Genomic DNA, 26,839 nt, shown 5'->3' on the forward strand with positions numbered 1-26,839 from the left:
TGATGCTGGATACATGCCCAATGCCTTAGCCAAACATACTCTTTCCTGTTACAGATAGGTAGCCGTGTTGGTCTGCCATGGTCAAAACAAAATAAAAATTTTTTTCTTTCCAGTAGCACCTTAAAGACCAACTGAGTTAGTTCTAGGTATGAGCTTTCGTGTGCATGCACACTTCTTCAGACTCTGAAGAAGTGTGCATGCACACGAAAGCTCATACCTAGAACTAACTCAGTTGGTCTTTAAGGTGCTACTGGAAAGAAAAAATTATTTATTTTGTTTATACTCTTTCCTGTAATCAATAAAGCTCTGGCCTAATTTGACCCAATACCAGGCTTCTGTGTCCATTCCTTCGGCCCTTCCCACACCAACCACAAACATCATGTGCGTGCGGCAGCAATCAAAGTTACATTTGTGTGTTATTGAAATGATAAACAAAGGCTGTTTATTCAACTCCTGCTTTGTGTGTATATATGTGAGTCATCCTGCTAAATGTACATGGGATCCTTACATAAATGCTTGAGTGAAATATATATGAAATGTTGTTAATGGATGTTGTGATAGTCACCAACCCATTGGAGAGATCTGCAGCAAAGGAGTAACTTGTACAGTTAGGGGAAATATAAATTGTATGTCTTGGATCCTAAGGTGTACTTTAACATTTATACTTCTCTTTAAGGTAAATGTTATAAGAAATATTTGGGGGGTATTAATAGCATTATTGGAGGCATTATAGAATCCTTTCAAAACTATAAATTCACCCAGATCTATAAAAGATTACAAATACTGATCACAGAAAGAAGATACTTTACAATAACTACAAAGCGTTTTTTTAAAAAAATGAACGCCAAATTTCTCCACTGATCAAAATTTTCTAACCAAACACTCTACGCCTTCATTCTGGAAATCTTGTTTCATCTAAAAGCAACATGAATAGCACAGAACGTGCATCAATTACGCTGCTCAGATATCCCAAACCCTTTAAATATATCAAACTGCATCCAACATTTATTCAAATTACCAGATGTCCTAAATGCTTTGCTTGAAGAAACCAATAGTCCAGCTTGTCCCTGTTGGGCAATTACTACACTTTAAATGAAGTAACTACGTAATGTCTACTTTGCTGACTCAAGAGTTATGATCGCTTCCAAGGAACTTGCCACAAGATGCAAATCCAACTTGCCAGTAAGTTGCAAGGGGCCTTTGACAATAGGCTTTGCATACGTCCTGATGCAAATTCTATGTACTTTGGACGGAATGCTGCTTTCCCAGCAGACCACATGGCTGCTACAGAGCTGTTAAATGTAGCACTGAAAGCACATTTTGGCACAAAGACCATTTCCAAAAAACCACGCAATTACTCAAAAGACAATGATTGCTCCTTAGAAAGCATAATAACAACCAAAGGGAATGTGCATATACTTGGGCTTTTCAAACCCCGAGGGGATAGCTTTGTGTGTGGTTCCACGCAATTCAGAATTTCCCCTCCCCTATATCTGAAAGGCTCCCATAGCTCTTTCCCTTCCTCCATCCTTTCCAACCCGTATTATCTAAAGGGAGGCCATGACCCCCGTACCCAGCTCCATTGTTTTCTGCAACCGGGACCAGATGTTCTCTGTAAAAACCCTGCTTCTCATTTTGAGAGATCAGTTCTCAAATTAATATCTTAGGCGGACCCCTTCTTTGGTTCTGAGTAAGCATCACTGAGATGCCCATATGAGCTTGAAAATTACCTAAGACCGGGCTGGGCAACTGGTGGGTTCCCAGATTCCCATCAGCCCTAGCCAGAATAGCCAATAGTCAGGGATGATGGGAGCTGGACTTTCTAGATACAATCACCTCTGCAGCAGGAGGAGGAGGAGGGGAAGGAGCCAGCTACTGGAGTTGTGCCATGGTCGGCTCCACACTTTTCCTCCGTGATTTGTGGGGTGGGGGCCCAGTCTTACCCCCAAAATGTAGGGACCCCCAAAAGGACTCAGCCCCCTGGAGCTGGCACTCTGGAGCATGATCATGATCCCCCCAAACTTGTATTCTACACGTACTGTCAAAGAGGAAAGCAGACTCTGGTGTTTACAGAGTGAAGTTTTAAAAATTTTGCTCACCATCTAATTAAATAATAACAATAGAGCAATTTTTTAAAAAATAAAATCATCAGTAAGCACAGGAGTCTGCTCTCCTCTCTTTGAGTCGATGTTTTCTGCACATTCAAAGCATTTAGCCTTAGATACTGGAGGAAATATAGCTATCCTGACTAACAGACATTGATGCTGTTGTCTGTAAGCTCTTGTTATTTTTAAAGCACTGTCACAATTGAGTGAATCAAGTGCTTGAGGTGAGGCAGTAGAATGCGCACTGACGCCATCCTGACTAAAACCCGGCCAGGAATTGCTTAGTATGAGAGTTGGGCTCCAGCGCCCTTTGTAAGGGATGAATGATTTGGATGATACAGTGCAGCTGCCTAGAAGAATGGCAAAATGTCTGATGCAGGATTGCCCTTTCTTGCTTAACTATTCTTCTGTTGTACATAATATGGATTTATATGTTTACATCCATACATAAAAAAGACCTTTATGTGTATGTGTGAGAGAGAGAGAGCCAGGCAGGGGACACACAGGGGGGAGGGAAGACAGATTATCTGGATATGAGTCAGCCAAACGATAACAACAATCTCTTCTGGTTTAAAAGCAAGCGAACATTGTGCAGCTCTTGTTTTTTGTTTCTGGAAATAAGCAAATAAACTGTCTTTGGCTGAGCTCTCCCAGGTGAAAGTTTCATCTTAGAGCAAATTTTATAGAGCATTATATATAATGGTATAATGTATTTATTTTGTTTATTTTTGAAACTTAAGAGCCTGCACTTCATCAAAAGACCCCAGGGAAGATTATAGCAATGAAACAATAAAACAAACAAGAGAATACAAACAAAACAATACAATACAACACAGTTAACTAAAACTACACCATCCATTCAAAGGCCAAAGGCCAAACCTTAGCATCCAAAGGCCTTCTGAAAGACACAGACCTTTAGCAGGCACCAGCCAGGTCTCGAAGTGGAGAGTCCTTATGGAGATAGTGTTGGCACAATATTAATGATGCAGATACAGTTCCAGATTGATCTTCATCATGCTTCCCCCACCCCCAAATAGTTTTATTACACAGGAAAAAAATGTAGTTGTAAAAGAAATGCACCAAAAAAATACCAAATTCATTTCTGGAGGGTGATTTCTATCTTCTCCAAGCTGCAAGAGTTCAGAATAGTCCAAGTACTGAAGTCCACAAAACTATTGCCGAATTTGAGTGTCACAGAGAGCACAACCCATCAAGCGCTGCTGTTACCCAAATTCCATTTACTTCCGCGGAATTTACATGGGGTTCCTACAAATGAATGGAGTCTGAAAAGTTGCAGAGCTTTGTGCATTGACCCTCGGGGACTCTTTGATTTTCAGAGAAGCCAAATGGAAGCTAATTCTGCATTCTGACCTTCCATGCAAAAACAGCTTGTTTAATTTTTATTCATTGTACACTGCAAGCTATACAAAACACTAACCTCAAAGGCAGCATTAAGAGAGAGTCAGCCAACAGACCTGTTGAGTTCTTGGAACTGGTCCTCAAGGATCCAGAAGCACTTACCTGTGGCAACGTGGCGTCCCATTCCAAATATGGCATAAATAATAGCAGGGAAGAGAGATCCGTATAAGCCAAACACAGGATGCACTGAAGAGAGAACAGCAAAGGCAAGCCCTGTAGAAGAGGTAGATGGAAATTATGAAATAAATCAGGTTACGTTCTGAAGGACTTTAAAAAGGGATTAGAAAGGTTCATGGAGCTATCAGTGGCTATTAGCCATGATGACAACATTCTACCTATGCCTCTGAATACCAGTTTCTGCAAATCATGAGCAGGAAGAATGCTGTTGTGCTCAGGTCCTGCTTGTGGCCTTCTCACAGGTATCCAGTTGGCCACTGCGACAACAGAATGCTGGAGTAGGTGGGCCATTAGCCTGATCCATCAGGCTCTTCTTATGTTCTTAATATCAATCTGTAATCAGAATCTCATTCTTTGACCATTTTTAGAGGTGGGGTAGCAAGATACATAAGAACACAGGAAGCTGCCCTATGCTGAGCCAGGCTACTTGCACTCCTGGCCCACTGATTTCTAATCATACCAAGACAGGCTATGCCCATGTTCCCAGGATGTTGAATCTATGAAGCACATTTTGTTACACTGTAGTCTGTATAAAGGGACGCGGGTGGCGCTGTGGGTTAAACCACAGAGCCTAGGGCTTGCCGATCGGAAGGTCGCCGGTTCGAATCCCTGCGACGGGGTGAGCTCCCATTGCTCAGTCCCAGCTCCTGCCAACCTAGCAGTTCGAAAGCACATCAAGTGCAAGTAGATAAATAGGTACCGCTCCGGCGGGAAGGTAAACGGCGTTTCCGTGTGCTGCTCTGGTTCGCCAGAAGCGGCTTAGTCATGCTAGCCACATGACCTGGAAGCTGTATGCCGGCTCCCTCGGCCAATAAAGCAAGATGAGTGCTGCAACACCAGAGTTGGTCACGACTGTACCTAATAGTCAGGAGCCCCATTACCTTTAGTCTGTATAAACAGGTTAGACAGCACTTAATCAATTCAATATTAGCAGAGCACCCTGGAATGGCTGACTCTTCTCATATCGAGGCTCTCCTTGAGGATAAGCTTGATACTATTATACTGGCTGTAGCAAAATTCAGTATGTACAAGCTAAAGCTCCTCTGTTGGCTAACAAGGCCAATCTTACACCTGGATAACTGAGATATACTATTGTACCGTGTCCTTTTGGTCTATGGACCGCAATAAAGCTGTGTGTGTGCTTTCTAATCTACCAAGCATCAGCTCTGCAACGGAGGACTTTCCCATCTTCTTCAACCTGATCCTTTTATAGATGGAGATGCCAGAGATTGAACCAGCAACCCTCTGCACACAAAGCAGACTCTCTACCGCTGAGCCACAGTCCCTTCCCTATGGGAATTCCATCTTAGCCACTGTACTATGAGGAAGTCTCTGGTTTGAATCCTTCATCATCACAACTGCCAATTAGTGGCCAAAGACCTGTCCAAACAAAAAAAGCTTTTGCCTGCTGGTGAAAGGAAAGCAGAGGGGCTTTCCCTAGTCTCCCATGGGAGTAAGTTCCAGAACTTGGGGGTAGCCACCAAGGAGGTAATCTCACAGGTCCTCCTTGCCAAACATTTCCTTAAAAGTGGTGAGACTGAGAGAAGGTCCATCCCTGAAGATCTCAAAACCTAGGCAGGTTCAAATAGGAAGATACAGTCCTTTTAAATGGGTGTACTGCATTTAAAATTTAGTTAACTACTCAGTCTATTCCAGGTGCAGAATCTGGAAGTCTCAGATATTTCACATCACCAGCTACCTGGTTCTTTTTTAAACCAACAAACAAATCTAGAAATGGCAAAGCAGGAGCCCGGGACCTTCTGCATGCAGTGCATGTGTGCTATCAGTTAGCTGCTGTTTCTCCCATAGAGAGTTTACAGATTGTTCCTGCTGGACAAATCTACAAATCTCAAAAACACAGGTCTTATTCACACCTGACTTTTAAATAGGATCAAGAGGAACGTAAGATAATTTTCTTGCCACAATCTTTCCTAAAGTCAATACAACACAAGGGAAAACAAGTAAATCATTAACAAGAAGTAACAGCCTTCACATTAAGGTCACAATCCAGTCAAAGCTAAAAACTTTGAAATCCCATTGGTTTCCATTGGTGAGATGCGCTTGTCTTGAAATAAATGGGACTTGAAAATGCATTACTTTGGCTGGATCATACATTCTATCATTAATGTCCGTAGTGCCTTACAGAGTAATAATGAACCCTGAGCTGTAACATGAGCTCTGAGTGGAAGAGCAGAGTTCTGTTAAGGTGCTAACTATTCTTCAGTGTGAAGACCAAAGTCAAGTTAATCATTTTGCCAGATTTAGAATGCATGAGTGGACAAATTACATAATATGGCAAACGTATGCGACGGGGGGGGGGGAGAGAGAAGGTGGTGATGGAAAACAGATTAGATTAGGCAGTTTTTGTAAACTTTCTGTACCTAAAGCTCAGTTTCAGTGTTCTTTGGTGTCTAGCTACAAAACCTGCCATAGTCTAAACTGTGAGATAAAGATGCATGATCAAAGTGATTACTTTTACCGGTAAATGTGTTTTTTTTAATGTATGACTTATAGCCCTCCAAACTCACTGCAAAAGTCAAGGCATTTGAGCACTGAATGAAGTATGAAAAGATTAATCCTCAGTTATTGCCTCTTTTTCTCATTAGCACCACTGTCCATCAAGCCATTCTCTCAAGTAGTTTTGTCTAAGAGCCCTTGTTGAGAATTGATTTATATTTATTATACTTCTCCCACATCTTTTCAATGGAACCAGAAATGGGTCACCAAATGGGATATAATATTCCAAATGCGAACCTATCAGAGTTATATAATAGCATCATAGTTGGCAGCCTCAGGATGTTTCAGGTGAATGAAGCCTTATGTAAAGCACCTGCAAAGTCTAGGCAAGAATGTAGTCAGAGAGCACTGTGTACAGTCACAGGAAGAATTTTTATTCTTGGCTCCGTCCAACGATCCCATAACACCAGGCACGATCGTTGCTAAGCTTGAAGGACTACATAGTTAGCCTTCTTACCTGCGCGTTTTTTTACTCTGTGTGAGAGAATTCGTATTTTCAATTTCATTGTTCTGCATGGGACAATGACAATAAAGATATTGTATATTGTATATCGTACTTAAAGCAGGAAATCCTATTCAAAGCCAAGCTGATTTATTTTACCTTTTAAAATAAACAACTTTTTTTATTTAACAATAAGAACATTGTTGTTCTTAAAGATGAATGCTGACAGGAGTGGAAGGGCTGCTTTAAATAAGAGTCCACCCCTTGTGTAGATGAGGGCCAGTGTGGCATGGCAGTTCAAGTGCTGAATGAGAGCTGAGGAGACCCAGGTTTGAATCCCCTCTCAGCCCCAAAGAACTCAATGAATCACCATTAAGCCAAATTAGCCACTATGTCTCAGCCTAATCTACTTTACAGGGCTGTTGTTATGAGGGTCAAATGTAGAGGGGAGGGATCATATATAACAGAAATCCTTGAAGGAAAGACAGGTTATAAATTAAATGAATGAATGAAATGGGAGTGCTTATAATAAATAAGCGTGCACAAAGAAAAGGGAAGATAACTTTAGCAGTTTTGGTATCTGGCCACAAAATCATTGACCCAAACATCCATTTTGTAACTGGTGCAGAATTCAGCAGCCAGATTGCTGACCAGTGCAGGATGGTCCGAACGTACAAAACAAATTCTGGCATGAAGGTACTAGCTACAAATTAGTTTCCAGGCTCAGTTCAAAGTACTGGCTTTGATCTATAAAGCCTTATGCTGTTCAGGACCTCAATACTTCAGGGACCACTTCTTCCCACATAAACCGATGTGGAGCCAGCAATCATCATCTTGACCTTCTTATTGAGCCCCCTCCATGGAGGTCCAAAGGGTGGCAACATGAGAACAATCCTTTTCAGTGGTTCAAACTGGGTTGAAGAACACACTTAGGCTGCAATCCTATACACACATTTACCTACGAGAAAGTCCACCTGAACTCACCTGGGGGTAATTCATTCTTGGTAGGCATGCATAGGATTATGCTGTTAAGCATATAAACATAACCAATTTCAGAGAAATGTAAGCATTCTGGGTGATGTACCATGGGACAAAGAAGCCAGCATATTTAACAGGAGTGCTTGCATCTACCAAGAATGTTCCTCTGCATCTTTCAAGTTTAACTGATATCCTTAGCCTTCTGGAGTTTCAGAAGTTGCTGGATGGAAGACTCATTGAGACACATGATCCGTCTTTCTGGTTTTTAAGTACAAGTTTCAATCATGTACACCAGCAGCCTAAGAAAGACTGCCAATTTTTAGGTTTTTTGCCAGCTCATGAAGTCTTAAGTTTCTTGGCTTTCTGAGAAACCCACAAGCCAAGTACAAAATTTAGAACTACCTTAGGTAATACATGGGCTTTGTCCCACAGCCCATGGCTCTAATCCTTTGCAAGCTAGCTTTGTTTTAAGAGCAATGATTCCTCTTGTTCTTCTGTTTAATTATAACTCCACAGTTCAAGTTTAACGGCCATTTTTATGTGAGGCAAATGAGTTAGTAAAAACTACATAAATCGTCAGCCTCATGGGAAACCAAGGATTAAAAGCAACTTCTCTACCTGGCACTTGTGGCCAAAGTCTTGGAGACGGTGGTAGTGATATAAGTAGAATAAAACATGGGAAGCGTGGGACGCTATAAAATCTCTGTCCTCAAGCCAGAACATCTGGCTAGATCCTTGGAGAAATTTGAGCTATTAATTTGTAATTAATTAATAAGCCTGTAATCGCAGATTGATAAGTGATGCCAAGGCAAAGGATATGAATCTTTTGAAGGATGTGCAACCATATAAGCAAAAGAGACATCTCCCTTTGCCAAATAGGATGAAAATCATGAAATGAGTCCTTCCAATGTGTATTCAAAGCTATTTCAGAACACTGAGCTGCCTAGCAGTTCTTCTTCATCCATTCTCTCGTAGTTCCATGGCCAGTGGTGAGACCTTCTCAACACCATCCAGGCTTTTAAGAGCTAGCCATACTGTCAGAGCTCCTTGGTTTTCCTTCTCTGACTCTAAGGACCAGCCATTAGAACCTAATAGAGACTTATCATATTTCTAAGCTCTCTAATCCAGCAATGGACTCACTAGATTCCTCCTATGTTTCCTTCCACTGCTAGGAATCTTTGCTTGCTACTTTCCCTCTCTACTTTCATTTGACCTCCCATCTTCCTTTTATTTTATTCCTCCATCCCCTGAGCAAATTTATCCAATTATTCAACCACAGCAGTGGTAAAATCCCCCACTCTATTCCAATAAACCCTCATCCAGAAACAAACTGGTGCTACAAAGACCAGGCCATGCAAAAGCATAGAAGGTCTCAAATGCTGCTAAGAGGTCCAGGGAAAGCAATGGGATTAAATTTCCCTGTCTGCCCCACTGAGCTATGAAAGCTGTTTCCATAATATAACCAGGCCTGAAAACAGATTAATATGGGTCTACATGATCCCTTTCATCCAAATGGAAGGTCCACATAGCGGTCATGAGTAAATAGCCTTTGGTCGATTTATCTTCTATGAATTTGTCTAATCCATTTTTTAAAAAGCTATCTAAGCTAATATATACCTCTGTCTATTTATAGTGTCAGGTAACAGAGCTCTGTTCTCTTCAGGGAATACAAAAAGAAAACACGCATCAGTGTTGCATCATCCATCAGTTCAAATACAAACAACAAATTAGTCTTGCAATTATTATTCCTCCTACAGTGCTTATGAAACCAATTGAAGGATGGATTTCTATGTTTCTTAAAATAAAGTTTAGGGCACTGGAGTAGGGGGATTAAAATGGATGAGAAATTGTGTTAGGAAAAAGTCTCTCCAGATCCAGTCTAAGCATGCACTAAACAAATATGGCATTCCTTTGAGAATTGCACCATTTCAGATGTTCACGTACAACCCCAATGAAGCAGGAATGAGGATGGGTAATGGCTAATAAATTTAAATTCAGTACAGGTAAACTGTCACTTATTCATCCACATCAGTGACTGAATTCCCCCACATTCTGACCAATCCTCAAGTAGTTCTGCCACAGCTGGACCCATAAATGTACTACCATGTGATCACTTTAACAATGTGGCTCTCTGAATTGGTTTTAAATTCAATGAAACCTTTTGTACAGGCAAGACATACAAGTAGATTGAGAGGCATGAGCCATATGAGCATCAGAAAGAGTAGGGGTGAGGAACCTTTTCAGTCCAAGGACCACATTTCTTTCTGGTCCATTTTCCAAGGGCCATGTGCCAGTCATGGCCTGGGCCAGAGCAAGGGGCCAGAGCAACAAATGTATATTTTGCCTTTGTACAGTAGGCTAGTTTCTTGACATGGACTGGTTGGATGCAGAGGAAAGGTGGAAGGAACCGGCTGGGGAACCCCCAAGAGAAGAAGGCTCAGAGTCCAGGGAGTGGTGGTGGGATGAAAATGAGGGGTAAGAGGGAGAATAGGGAGAAGACTAGGAAAAGGAGGTGTCAGAAGCTGAAGGGGTTAACAGGGCTCAGTGAGCTGTGACAGTCTATGGCAGAGAGAAGTTTGGAATCAGAGGCAGAAGCTGAAGCAGAGGAGGAAAGAAGCCAAGAGGCCTGCTGTGACAAGCTCCCCTCCCCTCTGGTCTCCCAGGACCAGGAAGGGCTTGAAAGGGGTGGAGGAGGGATTGGTAACGTGAAGACGCAGTCTCTGATTGCTTGGGGGGGGGACCCCAGAAAGGAGGGGACTTAGGCAGCTGTGAGGAGGTGGATACCATTATTATTATTATTATTATTATTATTATTATTATTTTAACTACTTATACCCCACACATTTCACTGGGCTGCTCAGCAACTGCTTCATGGGGACAAGGCCAACCAGTGATGAGTTGCTCTGTTCATTAGGCTTGACACTCCTGTGTGGATCAGGTTTTTGCTAATAAAGAGTTAATTCCAACTTGAACAGTGCGATGTACTGCTGGCTCACCTCTGACATTTCTACATTCTCACACTCCTCTCTATTCTCCATTCAGACAAGCAAGAGGCATTAGCAGGGCTCAAGAACATATTCTAGCCACGCAAAAATATCAGGGGTGTGAAACAGAAGCTGTGAAGGGTGTGGGCTGGAGAAATTTCCAAAGGCCAGAGTGAGAGCCTGGAGGACTGCATTTGACCCCTGGCCTGAGGTTTCACACCTCCGAGCTGGACTGTAAACCTCCTGCCTTCAAAGTTTCTATGGCAGACTATGGCACTCTTAGCTCACTCCACATAAATTACTGACCCATCTGAATAGCTAGGAAGCAAAAGGATTCGCCTATCAACAGCGCCCATTACTACAATATCTTAAACATCAAACTCTTTGCCATCCTTTTATATTAGCAGCACAAGCATCAAAAAGGACAGAGAGTGCACTATTGGCTATATGCTGACACGAATCCAAGAGAGATAGGAAGCAGTTGTCTGTAGCCAATGGACGAGATGTTTAGGTGCCATGATTGGTGAAGATAGCTGCTTTGGAGTATAAGAGGATTTTGGAGGGCAAGCAGTGGTATGTGGACTTAATGGCACTTCCACATGGCAGTTTTGGTGCTGCTCAAACATTCAATTTTTTTGCCGTGTTCACACAATGCCATCCTCATCAAAATGATATCCTACAACATCTCCTCATTTAATCCAGACCATTTTCATAGGTTTTGCTTTCTTATCAGATTTTCTGCGTAAATCATGGTTAAATAGGAAAATAACACAGGGCAGCATTTTGATGAAGACAACGTTCTATGGATGCTGAGCAAAACTTGCATGCAAAACAGTGCAGAGTCCATAACAAACTGCAGGATGGAAGCACTCTAAATGATAGGAGACTTAGAATTGCAAGGAGGTCTTAAGGTCTGGGTGGAAACTGGTGATTAGGAGCAGCAGCAGTGTTGATGAAAGGTTTTTTTTGCACATTGGGATTGGATGGTAACGCGTGTACTTAGTAATTAACTACTGGTCCTTTTATTGCCTCCCACACCCCAAATCAAATACTGAAAACTGAGTGCAGCCCTTGGACATCTTCTGAATGAAGAGTTTAGACTCCAGTTTGACACCCCTTCTTTGTGTGTCTGCTATGGGATTAACATCCATGCTATCTGATTCTGTCCCCCTCTCAACTTTTTGAATCAAATCTCTCATTAGCATTTAGATATTGCACAAGTTTTTAAAGAACAAAATCATCCTGTGCCAGGGCAGAATGAACTGTAAAGCTTGACAGAATGGCATCTGAACATTCCATAAAGGTAATGATCCGAAGTCAAAAGGTGGAAGGAAACGCTTGGGCAAAACCTGTTTGGTTAACAGAATAATTCCATGGCTCAGACAGCCATTTATCCTGCAGATTCCAGCAAATATCAAAGCAGATGTAGGCTGCAGATACCAAGATAGTGCTTCCTTCTCAGAGAACAGTTACCAATGGAATAAGTTGCTTAGGGAATTGTAGAATCTCCTTTAAATGGAAGCTTAATTGGAATCTGCTTTATATTAAAGCCTCGCCCTCTTGTATGATCCTCATGATTTCCTGCGGTTCCTTTCTACATCATGATGATATCATGATAAGCTCCTAGCCACATAGGAAAAGCTAGATTTGGGTACCCAAATGCTATGTTATCCTGTAAACTACGACAACATGGGATTTTGCTACATGACCTAGGGCTTCTGACATTCTCTGATTGGCACAGGAAGCAGCCACACTGCAATGGCCACCGTGCCACAAGCAGAAGTGGGGCCAAGAATAGACTGGGTGAGAATAAATATATATAAATATATAGATATACACACACACACACACACACACACACACACACACATTCCCATCCTCCTTGACCACTGGCCTTGCTGGCTGAGGCTGATCACAGTTGGAGTCCAACAACGTCCTGAGCTAGAGAATGCTGCTGTACTAATTTTTTAGAAGACTAAATGAAATACTGTGCTGACAGCCATTAGCTTAGGCAGCTTTAAAAGAAGTTACCCAAATTCAATGAGAGCTATCAGTACCATTAGCATAAGGTTACCAGACGTCCCCGTTTCCCAGGGATAGTCCCCGGATTTACAAATCAGTCCACATACAAAATCAATTGAAAAGTGCCCCTGGATTCATTGAAAAAAATCTGGTAACCTTACATTAGCAATAACAGCCAGGTAGAATCACTATGCTCCAAAATAGAATACCTTTGCATTCACAGGTGCTGAGATTCAAAGACTAGAGAATGCCGTTACCTTCATCCCCTGCTTGTAAACTCTTCTTGAGCATCTGATGGCCTCTGGTGGAAAGAGAATAATGCACAGGACAGACCTTCGGTATAATCTAGTGGGTTTTTCTTATGTACTTATATTTGTTTTATTAAAATAATCAAGGCCATAGCTTCATGGCAGAGCACCTATTTTAGATCTCTGGCATCTCTACTATATTAGATATGATGGATAGCAGGTGATGGGGGAAAGTCCTCTGCCTGAGTCCTTGGGGAGCCACTGCTGACGGGAAAATATTGGGCTCACTGGATCAATGGTCTCACCTGATGTAAAGGCAGCTTCTTATGTAATGGAAATGGTAGTTTTCTTTAGCATCACCTGTGTATTCTAAGCTGTAGACAATAAAGTCCAAGAACTCTTTTGTGGAAATCTAAAAAAGAAGGCTGGAGAAAAGTACTACCTACTCTTGCCTGCCTCTTAATTCAGTATTTTGGTTGGCTTCAAACGCGCCATTGTTAGCTGTGTTTTAATTGCAATTGTTGTCTATGAGTGTACCAGTGAAACAAGATCCTTTACAGTACTACAGTATTAAGGTCTTTAAAGTTAAATCATGCCAGCGCAGATGTTCCTAATTACTCCAAAAGCATAAATACTTACACAAACCGGTTGGTTCCAGCTGCAGAATAATTCAATTAAAGGAGCACTTATAATTTTCAATGCATGAATGAGGACTAAGGCTAGCTGTTAGGAAATCTGTAAAAGAACAGCTATGACAAAATGTTTGCCTCTGAATGATCTTTCAGCTGTTTTCACAATACACTGAATGGAGGATTTTTCTGAAATATCATACGTAACATGACAGAAACCTTAATTTCTCCAAAAACTATTTAAGCAGTTTTGTACTTTTCACATCTGTCGTCCCCCCCCAGGTATCAGCCAGGGGGAGATTTCTTCGCACCTATGGCAACCAAACTAAATTGGAGCTCCCCCCTTATTTTTATTACAGCTTTCAATGGTAATTTGCAGTACATCTCAGAAGACAAACATGCCTGCAAAAGGCCACAGTTTTGGCTACCATGAGAAACATGTAACAAGGTACTATTTTATGTGCTAAACTCTTTGTGGCTTGTTGGCTGTTGCTGTCAAGGAAGTGGCAGGCAACACTAGTGGGTAATGCTAATGTTTGTCTGTCTCTTCACTGTTTCTCTCATATGAGCAGGGGAAGAGAAAGATGCTACTTTCAAGGTGAATTGCTAGATTTTTCATAGAATAATTATAATAATACTTAGCATTTACGTTTCAGTTTATGGCATTCAAAATACTTCACAACCATTATCTTGGTAAGCAGTAACCCTCACAAGAACCCTGTAAGGTAGGTCAGTATAAGTGTGTTGTTCTCATTGCAAACATTGTGCAATAAAGCACAGCAACAACCAACAAAGGAGGGTAAAAGCAGATTAGTAAAGGGTTAATGCTACAATCCTACTATACATCCCACTGAACAGAGTGGGATGTACTTCTGCATCAGCATGCATAGATCTGTACTGTGAATTTCACTTCATAATTAAAGGGTTGTGCTGTGAGTAGCAGTAAACCTCTCTGCACAGGTATAATTATTTTTTAAAGGAGACAAGCAAGAATCGCTCTTATATATGCCATCGGATGGCACCCAATTTATATGCCATATGTACATGCACACACAAATTCTGCCAAACATATATTGCTATTGTTGTGTGCTTGCATGTTCAAGGCGAGAAATGCCCATTGATTTCAGCAAGGTTAAGGCACATTTAATCTGCGAGCAAGCCCCCTCGAGCACAGCGGAATTTACTTCCACGTAAACACACGTAGGCGTCCGCTGTAAGTTACACCAAATGGGGCAAGGATAAGGAAAGGGGATGGGGGAAATCAGTTCTGGTAGGAGACAAGCACAGGCTTGAGCAGTTAAACCTGTACACTAAACAGCTATCGGAGCCCGTTTCCAGCACAGTACCTTGAGTCACCTGCTGAACAGCCAGCATCATCCCAGAAATTGTGTCAGGAAGCAGGTCTGCTTTCCAGTTGTAGTTTGGCGCCCACTCCAGAACAGGGAGCCTCCTTACACACCACAGTTTGAAGTCTTCGTAGCGAAGTGCATGGATCTTTCTCCAGATGGCATTTTTCCTTTTTCGCTTGGCCCCTGCCATGCTGTGTTCCCAACTACCCCTTTCCTTCACAATGTTCCTTCTTCTGTAGCAGAAGAAAATAATAATAGAAAAGGGGGGGAGAAAACACTGCCTCTGTTGAACTGCACCCAGTTGGTATGAAATTCGCTTATTCTTCTGTCAGGTTATACTTTCAGATCTGTGAAAGAAACACCCGTTCTTTTATCTCCCTCCCTTCCTTTCTTCCAGTGTCAGAACCTTGCTGAGTATGTTTTGCTTTCAACCATGCAAACTATCTAAAAGGCTGTTCATGTTCAGCACAATATTTTTTCTGCCCTAGCCAGAGATGTGGTCTAGCCTTATGACAGTTTATGGTTCTCTTTGCAGTCATTCTCCTCCTTATATTCAGTGTAGTGCTTGTACGTTTGGCCTGGGTCCAGCATTAAAATGAGGTAGTGCTGGGCGTTTGTTCGATGTGGGTTGGGCTATGCTAATGAAAGCAGGAAGTGCCCAGGCAGACAGGAGTCTCCTTGCCAACCACTTAAAAAAAAAGAGAGAGAGAGAGAAGCAGCAATTTGTCTTTTTTTGCGAGGGAAACACTACACAGAACTTCTCTCCCTCCCTTTCTAGCCAGAGGAAAAACTCATCAGTGCATTAAAAAGTTGCTCCGAATCTCTGGTGCTGGCAAACATGCTCAGTGAATTTAGCTAGACCTCTTGCAACATGACACTTTAATTAAAACATTCTCTTTGGAACAGCAGCTCATGGATTAGACTGCCCACACGTCTTGGCACAGTTGATACCAGCCGAAAACAAACAGGGAGACCTTTTCAGGTAAGCTTGCAAGCTTACCAATTGGCTATGCACAACCTCCCTGATTTAGCCTGTTCCTTCCCCTTTAAGAAGGGTTTTGATATGCAGAAATGATCAGGTGAAGCTTTTTATAGCCAGTATGGTCTACATTTTGTGACTAGGAGCTAAATGTGATCCCCACCTGCAATTGCTGCAGATTAAATCGCTGTTAAAGGAACAGCTAGGGAGGCTGCATCAGAAACTGGCCATCATGGGAACATTGGGAGCTGCCGTCTATTTGGCCCCAGTACTGCCTATGACTGGCAGTGGCTCTCCAGGTCTCAGACAAAATACCTGCTATGAACCTCTTTAATGCAGATGCCAAGGACTGAACCTGGGACCTTCTGCAGTCAAAGCATGTGCTCTGCCACTCAGCTATGCATGCCTTCTAAGGGGTTCTACACACATTACATTTCTGAGGTGTGACACATAGGGTTTTTACAATAGATGCCTAGAAACATAATGTGTGGATGTGGCAAAGTGGTATGTGAACACACAAGCATCACACAAATGCAGTCTTCAGAGCACCATGCTGACTGCCTTCTTCTCCCTCTTCGATGTATCACAGGCAGCAAACCCAGGTTGCTGCTGGGTAATGTAAGCTCCCAGTGTGGTGTGTAAAACAAAAGTTGCAGGGCATCCTCAAAGAACCAAGGTGCTGACCAGGTGCTTGCCCTCCAAGTGGAAACATGGGCAGTGCACACTCACACCCCATTTCCCCAGTAAATTCATATGCCTGGTATGAGTTACAGGGAGATTGAAAGAAACCCAACGAGACTGTTCTCATCACAATGGAAAAATTGGGATCTACATGCCACCATAATGTAGCTAATTGCAGCGCTGCACTAGATGGTATGGTGGTTTATCTAGTTCTGATAAGTACAGCTAGATATCTATTCAATTCCTAATATGCAGTTTGTGCTCACCATCCACATTTTACAGCTGTTTAATCTGCTCTCTCCTATTGCTGCTGTTGGCAGTTTATACAGCTAATATGCTCTCTATGGAGACTAGTCTCTAAATATTTGTAATGCCTAGTGATTTCTTATTGTTCCTGTACTCATATTTCTTTTTCCAGGTGCTCAGATGCTACCCTACTGAATATATTACTGTTATAAATGCCTAGGTATTTAAATATCACACATTTTATAATGGCATCAAAGAAACGGGGAAATAATGCGGGGGTTTTTTCTGTTATAAGTATATATTCTGCATTTATGAGTCATGGAAACCATTAGGCAACAAGGTGCTAGTCCACAGTGGATATAAAGCATTATGAATTCCCCCCTGCCTCGGCCCCAGAGAGTAATGAGTAACATTCAAGCTAATCTCCGCTGCATAACGGAGCCATTCATCTCTTTGTAACATGGGGTTTCTAATTTTGAAACCCGAACATCAACTTATACACTGCAACAAGAAAAAGGCTTCAATGAAGGGAGAGAGATGCCCACTAGAGAGATGGATCCCACCACTTCATCCGCCATATACAATTTTTACTGGGTATTCATAATTAAGGATATATACCAGTGATATACACAGACCCTATGCATTAAAAAAAACCCCAACAATCTGTGTCTGAGTCACTTTGTGCTTTCTCTCCACTTTGAACTGTGTTTCGAGTTCTGAGCCACTCTGTATACAGCAAAGCACTGTGTTTCCCCACTAAGTATAATGCAAAGTCTAAAAATGGCTATGGGTTGGTTTTTTGTTTTTTTTTTTGGCCAAAGCTGATAAAATTTACAGGCACAGGAAACACTCCAGAGTGGACTGAGTCTGCCAAATTGCAGATAAATAGGTCCAGGGGTTTTTTGTTGTGAGTTAAAAGGAATTAGCTTTTCTCCATTATATCTTATTAAGGGGTATCACTTTCTTAAGGTAAAGGTAAAGGGACCCCTGACCATTAGGTCCAGTCATGACCGACTCTGGAGTTGCAGCGCTCATCTTGCTTTATTGGTCAAGGGAGCCGGCGTACAGCTTCTGGGTCATGTGGCCAGCATGACTAAGCCGCTTCTGGCTAAACCAGAGCAGTGCACGAAAATGCCGTTTACCTTCCCGCCGGAGCGGAACCTATTTATCTACTTGCACTTTGGTGTGCTTTTGAACTGCTTGGTTGGCAGGAGCAGGGACCGAGCAACGGGAGCTCACCCCGTCACGGAAATTCGAACCGCCAACCTTCTGATTGGCAAGTCCTAGGCTCTGTGGTTTAACCCACAGCGCCACCCACGTCCCTATCACTTTCTTAGCTTAAGATAATTAAGAGGTGGCTGAATGGTGGTGTGTATTTCTTTATAGTACTTTTTAAAAAATAATAATAAATTTAAAGCCTTTCTTCTGGTGGTTGTTTGAGTCCTCAGATAGGTCTTTATAGGTCTCAGATATCATACTGCTGTTATACACATTATGGTGTGACCGCATTTGAATACTGTGTACATTTCTGGTCACATCACCTTAAAAGGGATATTGTAAAACAGGGTGAGGTTGCAGCATATGGGGATTTTTAGTCTAGAAAAAAGGCATAATCTAACTTGATAGATTATGAATGACAGGGAGAAAGTAGATAAAGGTTTTTCCCCTCTCTCGTAACACTAGGACTGATGAAGCTGAATACTGGAAGATTCAGTACAGAAATTTTTTTTTAGAAGTATTTTTACACAGCACATAAACTATGGAACTCTCTTCCACAGGAGGCAGCGATGGCCATCAACTCCGGTGATTTTAAAAGAAGACTGAACAAATTCATGGAGAGAGCTGTCAATGGCTACTAGCCATGATGGCATTGTTCTGCCTCCACAGCTGGAGACAATGATGCTTTTGAATACCAGCTGCTGGAAACCACAAGAAGAAATAATGCTATTGTGCTTGAATCCTGCTTGCATGTTTCCCACAAGCATCTGAGTAACCACTGTGAGAACAGGATGCTGGACTAGATGGGCCACTGGCTTAATCCAACAGGGCTCTTGTGTTCTTATGTTCAGATGTTTATTGTGTTTTCTTATTGCAAGTTCCCATCAGTAAGGGTTTGTTGATGCTACTCTTGATCAGTGCAGCATTGAGTGGTTATTTGCATGGGTGGAACAGCTACCACAGATCAAACCCAACATACAGAACTCAGCTTTCCTGTTTCCTCACATCATCCCAACCACAGTGCTTTCCAGTGGTGTCTGTTCATGAAGGCAAGTCATCCAAACCCTCTACAAAAGTCCAATCTGTGTAGGATGAATGTGTGTTGGGAGTGCAGGGATGGCTAGGCATAGGCAGGCGCTGCCCCAAATGCATGCATGCTTGTTTGAACTCAAAAGAGAACCTACATGCATAGGCTCCCTTCAGATCTTCAATTATTGTGGTGAGGGCTCAAGCTTTCTGCTTCGGTTCCTTCCCTCTCACATCTGCATGTTGTTGTTGTTGTTTAGTTGTTTAGTCGTGTCCGGCTCTTCGTGACCCCATGGACCAGAGCATGCCAGGCACTCCTGTCTTCCACTGCCTCCCGCAGTTTGGGCAAACCCATGTTAGTAGCTTTGAGAACACTGTCCAACTATCTCATCCTCTGTCGTCCCCTTCTCCTTGTGCCCTCCATCTTTCCCAACATCAGGGTCTTTTCCAGGGAGTCTTCTCTTATCGTGAGGTGGCCAAAGTATTGGAGCCTCAGCTTCAGGATCTGTTCTTCCAGTGAGCACTCAGGGCTGATTTCCTTAAGAATGGATAGGTTTGATCTTCTTGCAGTCCATGGGACTCTCAAGAGTCTCCTCCAGCACCATAATTCAAAAGCATCAATTCTTCAGCGATCAGCCTTCTTGATGGTCCAGCTCTCACTTTCATACTGGGAAAACCATAGCTTTAACTATACGGACCTTTGTTCTATTCAGACTGAACATTTGTAAAAGGCTCAAGCACTGAGCAATCAAAGGATCAGAAATCATGTGTGAAATGGTTTGAATCCCACCATAACTAAAAGCATACATGAATGTTTGTGAGAAAACAAGGACTTAGGTTCTGTAGCTGAACCAACGCTTAGAAAATGTTCTGAATGTCAGTCCCAGTACTTTATAATAAAGAGTGTCTCTGAGCCGGTGCAGTGTGAATTTATTTCCATCCTAAGTGAGCCTAGTACATCTTCACTCTTCTTAAGGTGAGGGAGGCAGAGTTAGCAAGTTAGATGCGGATGCTTCTAAGCTTAAGGGGGAAAAGCTCTCTGAAGAAATTAAGCACTGCAACCCATGCTAGTTAACTTTTGCAATCCAGACTGATCACAAAAAGGTGGTTAACATCAATGGAAATTAATTCCCATATGAAGCAAGTTTTACTTGTTTCAGCAGGAAATGTTTTACTTGCTGCAGCAGGAAATGTTTTGTGGCTATGTTTTAGTTGTTGGATCTTTAAAAGTCCCTGCAATCATTTTATGGATAATGTGATTGAGTATCTCTACAGAAGAGCTAGCAACAGGGGGCACCAAAGCATTAAAGATTCTGCAGCATCCACTACTGATGACATAAGTGCTACAAGAGCAGAAGGAGATGCTGAAAGAAAAGAAAAGGCCCAATGGAGTCAAGAACAAAAATACATCTCCCAGCCCAAAAGCAAACAGGAAGGTGGCAATTTTTCATGACTGCTAATGCATGAATTCTGCTGGCTTTCCAAAAGAACGTTGGAATGATTACCAATCAAAATCCCAAATGCACAGGAGCTTATGTGCTTGTCACTGGAGTTAAAAGGGCTTTATGAGCATCTTTTCAGGACTCGGGGTTTCTATAAAATCTATTATAACTAGAAAGGCAGTTGTGTAATGGGTCATGAAAGTCGTCACCTTTGCAAAGTCTATTGATCTTTCTCTTGATGCAGGATCAAGGCCCTCGTTAGCCACATGGATGCAGCTCCCTTTCTGGAAAACACCCCAGGTCTGCAGAAATGTATGCATTAGAAGATGATGATGATAATAATGATGATAATAATAATAATAATAATAATAATAATAATAATAATGCACAAACAGAGCCCAATGTGGCCTCCAGGAGCCAAGGAATATTAAGTGTCAGTTGGCGGGGGAAGGAAAGGGAAGATGGAGAGAATTGGCTTGATTCTTCTCCTAGTAACATGCAGATTCACTTCACATGGAATGCTAATGCATAACATAAGAAATAAAAGCAGCTATAAAATACAATTAAAAATTATAAAGCATGTAGCATAGTACATTACTATTGCTACAACAGAAAAATCATTAAGGGTTGGATGTGGGAAAAGCCTTTGATATGATTGACTGGCCCTTTTGAGCAAGATCCTTTCAAGAAACGAATCTTGGTGGCAGATTTAAAGAAGAGATTGCCCTCTTATATAAGGACCCAATGAAAAACGATTTTGTTAACAATCACCTGTCAAAGCCACTAAGGCTTCAGTGTGCCTTCAACACCTTATTGTTTGTCGTGGTTTCCAATCTTTTTTCAACCATTAGCAATTTTGATAGGAATCAACCAAATGATCCATAGAATTACCTTTGGCTTGTAAGAATTCAAAATTTTCCTGTATGTGGTTGAAGGGCCTGAGCTCAACAGCGCTCTCCTCATTTGCAATTCCCAGAAACTAATATACAATGGCACACTGTCTCTGACAGTGAAGATAGCCAACATAGCCAGGCTACCAGAACTTTACATAATATTCCAGATCTGATCTCACCATTTGTATACTGGCATTATGATATTTGCAGGGAGTTTTTCAATCCCTTTCCCATGATCCCTAACATTTAATTTGACTTTTTCACTGCTGCCTCTGGGGCCATCTGAGTATCCACTATGACCCCAAAGTCTTATTCCTGGTCAGTCACTGCCAGTTCAGATCTCATTAGTGTATTTGTGAAATTACGATATATATTTTTCTGTTGCCCTAATGCATCTCATTTCACACTTGCTTAATTTGAATTGCATTTTCCATTTTACTGCCAATTCACCCAGTTGAGAAAAATCACTTTGTAGGTCACCACAATCTCTTTAACCACATTGAACAACTGAGTGTCACCAGCAAACCTGGTTACCTATTGCTCACCCATAACTCTACATCATATGAACAAGTAAAAAAGCACAGGTTCCAACAACAGTCACTGAGGGACTCAGAAGATGAGTTAGTTTCCTTCCTCGGCTTGGCCTCTTCAACAGTTTATCATGGATCCAGCTTCACTCTTCCTCTTGGAAGAAAATGGGAGACAATTCAGCGTTTGTAGAACTCAAGCCCCACCTTGGTTTCATCAACATTCTGTGGGCTGTTTTAAGATGCTCACTCAGAACAGTATGAAATGAAGACATCACTCCTAACTGCATTTCTTAGAACCGGGCAGTGCTTCCAAATTAGCATGATGTGCTAATTTGCTACGCCACAGTCACTTCCTAGAACCTAGCTGCTAGGATAAGCCTACTGTATTACTGCAAATCATGACAAAACTATTGCTCCTATCGTAGGCTTGTCCCAAAGTCTGTTTCACGTGAGTTATCGTGAAAAACACTGGGAGGAAATGCAAATATGTTTTAAAATATATTAAAAGTTCTAGCAATTTTTTTCTTATTGGAACAAGAGATGAGTGGAGCTAACTGATTAATGGCAGCTCAAGTTGTGGACCATTTTGGTTTAACAATCCATAGCGACACTGTGCTCTACTTCTCTATCTCCCTTCCTCCTCCACTCACCCACAAAAGAACCTTTTGTACAAGTTACAGATCCTGGTTCATCTATGGTTGAAGATGGCCAAGTTCTTGGTGAGTTTGCTCTGTCGGTCTACAAATTGCATACTACTGTCACTCAGGACTCTGTTTATGGCCTTTATTGCATACTGTATGTTCAGGGCATGCCATTTACCAGGAATAAGGGCCACTCTTCTGTAGTTATTAACACTGCATAACCTATCCCATATGGCACTTCCATTTGTTGTTGTTTAGTCGTTTAGTCGTGTCCGACTCTTCGTGACCCCATGGACCAGAGGAAGCCAGGCACCTCTGTCCTCCACTGCCTCCCGCAGTTTGGTCAAACTCATGCTGGTAACCTCGAAAACACTATCCAACCATCTCATCCTCTGTCGTCCCCTTCTCCTTGTGCCCTCCATCTTTCCCAACATCAGGGTCTTCTCCAGGGAGTCTTCTCTTCTCAGGAGGTGGCCAAAGTGCTGGAGCCTCAGCTTCAGGATCTGTCCTTCCAGTGAGCACTCAGGGCTGATTTCCTTAAGAATGGATACATTTGATCTTCTTGCAGTCCATGGGACTCTCAAGAGTCTCCTCCAGCACCATAATTCAAAAGCATCAATTCTTCAGCGATCAGCGTTCTTTATGGTCCAGCTCTCACTTTCATACTGGGAAAACCATAGCTTTAACTATACGGACCTTTGTTGGCACATAACTATTCATAGAAAGAAGAAAGTACCCTGTGCCATACAAACAGGAAAACATTTCATTTCTATAACAAAACAAATTCCTTCCAGTAGCACCTTAAAGACCAACTAAGTCAGTTCTTGGTATGAGCTTTCGTGTGCATGCACACTTCTTCAGATACACTGAAACAGAAGTTTCCAGACCCTTCTATATAGTGAGAAGGTGGGGAGGGGTATTACTCAGAAGGGTGGTGGGAATGGGTGATTGGCAGATAGCTGTGATGAGCCTGTTGACGACTCTTAACGACTGCAATAGGTCTTACAGGAAAAAGCAAGGGGTGAAAAGGTGAAAAATGGCTTTGTCATGTATAATGAGATAAGAATCCAAGGTCTTTGTTCAGACCAGGTTTCTCCATGGTTTTAAGTTTGGTGATAAGTTGTAATTCAGCACAATGGAATTGTTTTGTTTTGACTATGGCAGACCAACACGGCTACCTATCTGTAACATTTCATTTCTATGAGTTCCAAACAACAGAGGCGTCACAATGGAATTTAATTAAACAGGATGCCTCTCTGCATCTTTGCAAATACAGTTCTCTGCAACACAGGCCAAGCAACTTGCACTTCTGTGCCATTACTTTGTGTTATATCTCACAGATGACCTTACCAAAATACCAACAAAAGGCTTCAAGTCTGAAAACAAAACTATGAAAACTTCCACATCCCACCTTTAATCACAAAAACTTACCAAACACTTCTACTAAATGCACACACCGTTGTCATGTGCTCTTTTCACAGACAACCAAGTCACAGTGCAAGCACTGGCTATCTGCATATGGCATGAAAGCGTACCTAGCGTGTTCGGTGAATGCTTTAAATTTTATCACAAGGACACACAATCTGTGCATAGCAATCTCTCAAAATTATTTGTTCAACTAATCAGGGAAACTTGTTTCTGATAACAAAGCAATATTTTGTATATAGCTCTGAGGAAGCTTAATAGCTCTAATAAAACTCTCTCCAGAATTCTGAATCTAACACAAAATTGCATGGCTTGTAACCCAAGCTGAAAACAGTGGAAACTAAATGGAGCATACTCCCACATATAGAGCAATATATGTGGTTCACCTTTGACTTAAACTTCTAGCTAAAAGAAATGTTTTCTCCATTCTGGTACTAAGCTAACTTCATTTCACAAGAGGCATACAAAGCAACAGTGACATCCAGTGGCTTCCATAGGTAAACTGCTAGTCATTTGTCCTTGGATCACAATGGGTAGCATCCTGCTTTCTCCATCAGTAAGATTCTCCGACCTTGACATCACCCTCCAACTACACAATGTACCATCACAGATTGATACTGGAGTTTCATGGATAAAACGGAGAGGTTGATTACTCATGCTTTTGTTACACAGCCAGTCAAGAGAAACTTTAAGTGACTCCAAGAAAATAGGAGATTATGCAAGAGGCCCTTGGAGGGTGTAAGCAAGAAATTTGAAGTTCTGACGCCCTTTAGTATTACAATAAGCCCACAACCTATGTGGGGGTTACATTCTGGGAGTCGAACCTAAAGCCAAAATCACGTATAGTGGTACCTTGGGTTACGTACGCTTCAGGTTACATACGCTTCAGGTTACAGACTCCGCTAACCCAGAAATATTACCTCGGGTAAAGAACTTTGCTTCAGGATGAGAACAGAAATTGTGCTCCGGCAGCGCAGCAGCAGCAGGAGGCCCCATTAGCTAAAGTGGTGCTTCAGGTTAAGAATAGTTTCAGGTTAAGTACGGACCTCCAGAACGAATTAAGTACTTAACCCGAGGTGCCACTGTAAAGAACTCTGGGAGCTTTGTATATTCCCCCAGCTGTTTCTGGGTTAGCGGAGTCTGTAACCTGAAGCGTATGTAACCTGAAGCGTATGTAACCTGAAGCGTATGTAACCTGAGGTACCACTGTATTGTGGATTCTGGGATTACTTGTGGATGGTGTTTGAAATACCAGCTTACTTGGGTGGAACACCTACACACGTGTTAAAAACGTTGCGAAAATACTTTTTTAACCAAAAAAATTAAAAACCCTTTTGAAAAATGCATTGAATTTGCTATAGCTCACAGTTGCCGTCTAGTGTCACAACTGTATATTGCACTTTTTACAACACATTCAGAACATTTTATCTGCAGCTGAGTCCTTGGTACCTCTTTCTCTCCCCCCTCACCCACTAAGTCCCAATCTCTATATTCAAAATAATCACACCGCAAGCAGGGGCCTGCATTTTTGAACGGTCCTCCTTGAGTGCAAACTCCCTACAAAGAGAAAAGTAGCACCTCAAGGAAGTGACTGTGGAAGAACCCGAGTGGCCCAGTATAAATTGGTAGCAAAGGCCTGCCCTCCCTCTCATTCCCTTGTTTTGAAAAACTGAAAACAAAGGCCTTGTTCATTTTTTAAATTAGGATGCTTGGTTGAGGCAAGGCATGCGTGTGTCTCTCTCTCTCTCAAACCCAGGCCTCTAGCAGACGGTCTCCCCCTCCCCCATCTTACCTTCCTCCACAAACAGCATCCTGAATCCTCAGCAGGCCAGACAACTAAACTCTGTGGACCAAGGTTGCCTTCCAGGCTCCTCTAGTAGCCTGGATACTGTCAGCTGACCCACAGAAGCCAATCAGAACCCACCAGGCCCTATAAAATCAAAGTCGGTGCCTCAGTAGGAGTAATAGGACATCAGGGGATGATGCTCAACTTGGAAGCCAGTTCACTCCAAGCTTCCCAGATGCTTGTCTACTTACCCTTGATCCTAAACACGGGCCCGTTTTAAACTTTGCAGCCTGCTTCTTGCCCTTTGGGCCTCAGCCTCCCTGCATCAGAACTAGGCCACCAGAACTGTGACCTTTCCCTGAGCTTGGCTAAAGCCTGACAATTGTTTCCCTAAGAAAACTTATTTTAAACAGCAATCTTTTTTTGTTTTGAAATAAATTAAATAAATAAATAATAAACAACTTATTTTAATCTTCTTTTTTTGCACTCGTATCCCTCCGTTCTTTGGTCATGGGACCCAAGATAGCATACATGTGGCTTCCAGGCAATCACACATCCGGGCAGACCCAGATATTATTAGCTTCTGCAAGCCGCTGGCCTCATTTGCCTCCAGGCCATACTCTGGGGTTGTTTCCTTCTTTATAAGTGCCTTACGTTTTTGGCTGTCTTGATTTGCGCTTACCGGCGGAAATGCATGGCAGCAGGGCCTGTATGCATATATTAATTAGACATAAATGACACATTCGTTTTAGACACTGTTCCTTATTCCCAGTGTATCACATCAAATTCTCCTGTGCTTTCTGTAGGCCAGAGGCCTGATTCACTTGGATATATTTCAGCCAGTCACTTTCTCTCAGCCTAACCAACCTTCCAGGATTGTTCTAAAGAGGAAAGTACTGCTTACATCACCGTGAACTATTTGAAAGAAAGGCAGAACAAAAAATGTGGCTAGATCAACCTTTTCAGATCTGCAAATCAAGTGGCAAAATTTCGTTTTCTTTGCTGTATTTCTGTATTTTGGGCTGTCAGGATCATGATGGTGCCCATATGTTAACTGTTTTAGTTTATACTGATGCTTAAAAGGATCTTATCTAACTCTTCT

At 42.1% G+C, this 26,839-nt stretch overlaps 1 protein-coding gene across 5 annotated transcripts in view; it reads right to left on the reverse strand.

Moving 5' to 3' along the window:
* SLC26A7 (solute carrier family 26 member 7) overlaps nucleotides 1–26,839 on the reverse strand; it is an 86,357-nt gene extending 59,518 nt beyond the window's left edge. The window contains exons 1-4 of one of the 5 annotated variants that reach the window (XM_081874300.1): nucleotides 26,200–26,838; nucleotides 25,744–26,136; nucleotides 14,868–15,103; nucleotides 3,627–3,737 (exon numbers count right to left, since the gene is read on the reverse strand). In XM_081874300.1, coding sequence (XP_081730426.1) covers nucleotides 3,627–3,737; nucleotides 14,868–15,060 — 304 coding nt within the window. In that variant the 5' untranslated portion in view covers nucleotides 15,061–15,103; nucleotides 25,744–26,136; nucleotides 26,200–26,838. Of the gene's footprint in view, nucleotides 1–3,626; nucleotides 3,738–12,853; nucleotides 12,946–14,867; nucleotides 15,104–20,671; nucleotides 20,711–25,743; nucleotides 26,137–26,199 lie in introns of those variants that run through there. The other 4 variants (XM_081874303.1, XM_081874301.1, XM_081874302.1 and 1 more) reach the window with 4 other exon arrangements.

This window comes from Podarcis erhardii, assembly GCF_964252035.2.
Source record: "Podarcis erhardii genome assembly, chromosome: 8".
Taxonomy (NCBI): Eukaryota; Metazoa; Chordata; class Lepidosauria; order Squamata; family Lacertidae; genus Podarcis; species Podarcis erhardii.